Consider the following 4,356-nt stretch of genomic DNA (forward strand, 5'->3'; position numbering starts at 1 on the left):
AACAACTACAATATCTGCATACTTGTTCTTCAAACACATTAGTGCCCTTAGTGAATTTGTGATCATCAAATTACATAGGGCCAATAATGCTAACAGATGGAAATGATCCATTATTTCCATCTAGGTGGTGGGTAAGTAATTTAATCATCTTGGTTAAATGGGTCAATCTATAATGCCTTAATTCAAGTAATAAAAATTAAAAATAAATAAATAAAAACAAAAGGTTCTTAAAAATAGAAATTTTGTAGAAAATGTGGGTTCATTTCCATTAATGTGTATTTGTCATATTAAAAAAGTAAGTGTACTAAATAATAATGATCCTTTATCAATGATAGAAATAAAATTAAAATCAGGAGCAAGAGAATTAATGTTTGACCCATAATCCACATACTGGGTTAAATGGTTTAGTGGTTTGATTTGCTACAACAATGGCATGGTGGTTAAGTTATTGGTTTTTTGTAACCAATTGATTTAGGCATATGATAAAAAATCACTAACAAAAAATGTATGTTATAAAAATCAATTGAAACTGTATTTTCCTCCTAACCTAACAAGATAACATGAGATTAATAAATTAAATAATAACAATAATATAACATTTTTTACTAAATTTGCAAAAAAAGAGCATATCTTTTAATATAATATTATATATTCATATTAAACAAAAAATATGCAAATTGAATTTATTGCTATTAATAATGAAAACTGCTAAAAATACCAAAAAAAAGTCTTTTCTCATGTTCTATTGACCTAGTTAAATAGGTCAATAGTCAACCAATAAGGTCATTTGGTTGTTAACCAAGTTAATGTTTTTTCTACTAGTAAAATTGAAACATACTCTTGATTAAATTTATTGTATGGGTGATAAGCTAATCAATTTGAATGTTTGGCTAAACAACAAATTAAAATACAAGACAATTTAAATATAAGTCTTAAAGTTGAAAGGCAACAAATCCATCAGCACATTATGTTTCAATTAGTCTTTCTTGCCAGGAGATCTACTATATATGAACACAAGTAAATTTGGATTTAATCCTCACACCATCCTCTCATAGCACATTGTACTTGTGCATTGGGAACACCTCTTAATGACAATATATATGCATGGCTAAGTGTGCTATGAGGTTGGTGTACAGAGCACATTCGGTCTCAACACAAGTGTGCAAACTTAGGTGTGTAGCCAATCACAAGTGAACACACTAGTGTTTCTTTATACATGAGGCTCATACCCCATGTGAGTCCCAAGCATAAGGAACATTGATCAGTTAATTTACAATTGGTTACACAACTAGGTCCACACACTTGTATTTGTGCTAGATCCAGACCCACCTTTGTTACATAAGTTCTAATAAGAATCTTAAAATTATTGTCCTCATTGTCATCACTTTTAATTCATCAAATTCCCTTCAATAAGACATATGATTAAGGTATTAACTCCCATTCTCTCATTAAATCCCATATTTAAGGCATTTTTGTTTTCTACCATTGAATTCCACCAATTTTGCATAAAAGATTCACCATATGGTTATACCACATAATTTTATTTGTATAAAAAACTATATTTTTAAATCTAACAAAAGAAACTATTCTTCTATTTGGGTAGTAGGTGAGTGGCCTAATGTTATATAACATAGATTAAAATATCAACTAATAATTTTACAAATATATAAAAATTGTAAGATATATATCATGCACAAATTTATAAATTTGAAGTGTTAAGATAGTTATTCTCTTATTAATATTTTATTTGTATAAATTTCTTATGATTAAAATCACCATTTGATGTAAATTTGAATTTGATAGATTATTTATTTCATATAGTTATAAAATGCTAATTTGAAAAATTATTTCTTTTATTTTTTAGTTGGAATTGTTAATCATAAATATGTATTATTTGTTTGGATGAACACAAAAGTTAGTAAAACATATTTTATTTAATTAAATAACACAAAAGGCAAGATGACTTAGCTGGGGTGGTAGGGGAGAGAAAATGAGAGAGGGTAGGTCAAAAGAAGGGAAATGTCTATTTTAACATGTAGGGTCAGGTGCTCATAAACATGGGTCTCTCCTTAATAGGGGAAGAATGAGGAAAATGAGAGGGAAAATAGATGAGTTGTAGACCTGGATCTATATTTAGGAAAGGTTTTTGTTATTGGTAACCTAGCCTATTGACATGTGGTTGGCTTTGCAAGGTTTTTGGCCTTTGTAACTTTGATAAAGTGGAAGACCATGAACACCTTCTATTATATATATAATCAACATTTAAACTCTAGCACCAATTGAGAATAGATCCTAAGAGGAAGAAGAAAGTAGAAGGGCAAGAATAGAAAATGGGTTCCAAATTGAATCTTCAAATCGTATTTCTATTGTTCGTTTTGTTGTGTGTTGCAGATGCCCAAGATTTTGACGTGACAAAGTATGGTGGAGCAGCCGGTGCAGACATCACACAGGTTAGAGTTTGACAGACTTTAATGATATTTACTCAATATGTAGAATGTCAAATTCATTATAAGTTTTGTTGTGTATGTATAAACACGAACACACTCAAGGCTCTATTGAACGCTTGGAAAGATGCATGCGCAGCAACAGGGACAGCTCAAGTTATTATTCCAAAAGGGACGTATACATTGAATGAAGTGAAGTTTCTAGGACCCTGCAAAGGACAAATAAACTTTCGGATTGAAGGGGTGGTACAGGCTCCAGCCGATCCATCTGCCTTTAAATCCGATGCCTGGGTTGTTTTTGAAACCATCACTGGCCTCACAGTGTTTGGAGGTGGAACCTTCGATGGCCAAGGACAACAGGCTTGGAAAGCGAACGATTGTAGCCTACATTTTGACACTTGTCGGCTACTGCCAACAGTGAGTTTTTTCGATGAATTAAGTACAATTAATCCAAACTCTATTTTGCTATGACATTAAAATTTATTAAACTTTTGTTTTGGTACAATTAACAGAACGTAAGATTCAACTTTATCACCAATGGTGTCATCCATGACATAACCTCATTGAATAGCAAGATGTTTAACCTTTTTCTATTCGGTGGAAACAATGTGACTTTCCAACATGTCACCGTGACAGCACCAGAGAACAGTCTTAACACTGATGGCATCCATGTTGGAAGATCAACTGGAGTGAAAATTTTGGATACTACAATTGGAACAGGTGATGATTGCGTCTCAGCTGGTGATGGTACTAAAGATTTAACTGTCAGCAAGGTAACATGTGGACCAGGGCATGGCATTAGCATTGGAAGTTTAGGCAAATATGACAATGAAGAACCAGTGGTTGGAGTGCATGTAAGTGATTGCACTTTGACAAATACGGCTAATGGTGTGAGGATTAAAACATGGCCCAACTCTAAGCCTGGAAGTGCTTCCGATATCTCTTTTATTGGTATAGTTATGAACAATGTCTCTAATCCAATTATCTTAGACCAAAACTACTGTCCACACGCAATCTGTGACACGGTAAGCAATTTTTTTTACTTAGTATATACATATATAAGGAAAATTTAGTACAACATAAAGATTTAGTGGGATTAATGATATATTTTTTTCTATTTTTCTTCTTTGCAGCAACCATCACGTGTTAAGGTGAGTGGAGTTAAATTTGAAAACATTCATGGAACTTCGGCAACACAAGAATGTGTAATAATTTCATGCAGTCCAGCTGTGCCTTGTGAGAATGTGGAGATTGGAGAAATCAACTTGGTTTATAATGGACCACTAGGACCCGGAAATTCTACGTGTTTAAATGTCAAGCCCACTTTTACTGGCCATCAGGTTCCACCTATTTGCGCTCCACCCAATGCAGGAACAACTGCGTGAAGGATATTTAATAATTCTACATGTTTTAATTAAATGATTGAAATTTTGATGTGTGTGCAAAGCTATTTTGCTATTTTACAACTTATTGGATGTGGGTTTACAATTTACAAAACCCTCCCTAAATTTGCATTGTTCCCATCCCTACATCTAATATAGGATATCTCCAAGGCTTTAAATTAATTTTACTTCCTTTAATCAAGGGATCCTTCTAATTGGTAGTTGGCACAATCATCTAATAACTTGGATCTCATTAAAACTTGAGCTTGATAAGGGAAAGAAATTCCTAGGGCCTTAACAAAATTCATTAAGGTTCTCCAAGTATTTATTAAGATCATCAAATTCATCTAGTGAGATATCAAAGGGTAGTCTAACACACCCAAAATTGGTCTTATTGTTGCCCCAAGTAGCCTAACCTAAGAGAAAGGTGCCAACAAAGGGTATATAACCAATTGCACTTCCTAGGTGCCGGCAAGATTGTTATAATGGATAATCTTAGAGGTCTTATCGTTAATTTTACCATGACTTCA

At 32.9% G+C, this 4,356-nt stretch overlaps 1 protein-coding gene across 1 annotated transcript; it reads left to right on the forward strand.

Moving 5' to 3' along the window:
- The first annotated feature begins 2,245 nt into the window (after window positions 1-2,245).
- LOC148874118 (exopolygalacturonase-like) lies at window positions 2,246-3,952 on the forward strand. The gene is made up of 4 exons (XM_088964336.1): window positions 2,246-2,450; window positions 2,550-2,861; window positions 2,957-3,469; window positions 3,578-3,952. The coding sequence occupies exons 1-4, from the start codon at window positions 2,331-2,333 to the stop codon at window positions 3,827-3,829; spliced, it is 1,197 nt and encodes a 398-aa protein (XP_088820462.1). The 5' UTR covers window positions 2,246-2,330; the 3' UTR covers window positions 3,830-3,952.
- The last annotated feature ends 404 nt before the right edge of the window (window positions 3,953-4,356 follow it).

The sequence above is a fragment of the Nelumbo lutea genome, chromosome 1 (genome assembly GCF_056320005.1).
Source record: "Nelumbo lutea isolate HS-2025 chromosome 1, American lotus-T2T, whole genome shotgun sequence".
Classification (NCBI taxonomy): domain Eukaryota; kingdom Viridiplantae; phylum Streptophyta; class Magnoliopsida; order Proteales; family Nelumbonaceae; genus Nelumbo; species Nelumbo lutea.

What these genes read in the sequence shown, in the direction of transcription:
- LOC148874118 (XM_088964336.1), top strand. Translation starts at nt 2,331, where the DNA reads ATGGGTTCCAAATTGAATCTTCAAATCGTATTTCTATTGTTCGTTTTG. An exon ending in CCGGTGCAGACATCACACAG is followed by an intron (nt 2,451 to 2,549) that starts GTTAGAGTTTGA and finishes AACACACTCAAG; the next exon opens with GCTCTATTGAACGCTTGGAA. An exon ending in CACACGCAATCTGTGACACG is followed by an intron (nt 3,470 to 3,577) that starts GTAAGCAATTTT and finishes TCTTCTTTGCAG; the next exon opens with CAACCATCACGTGTTAAGGT.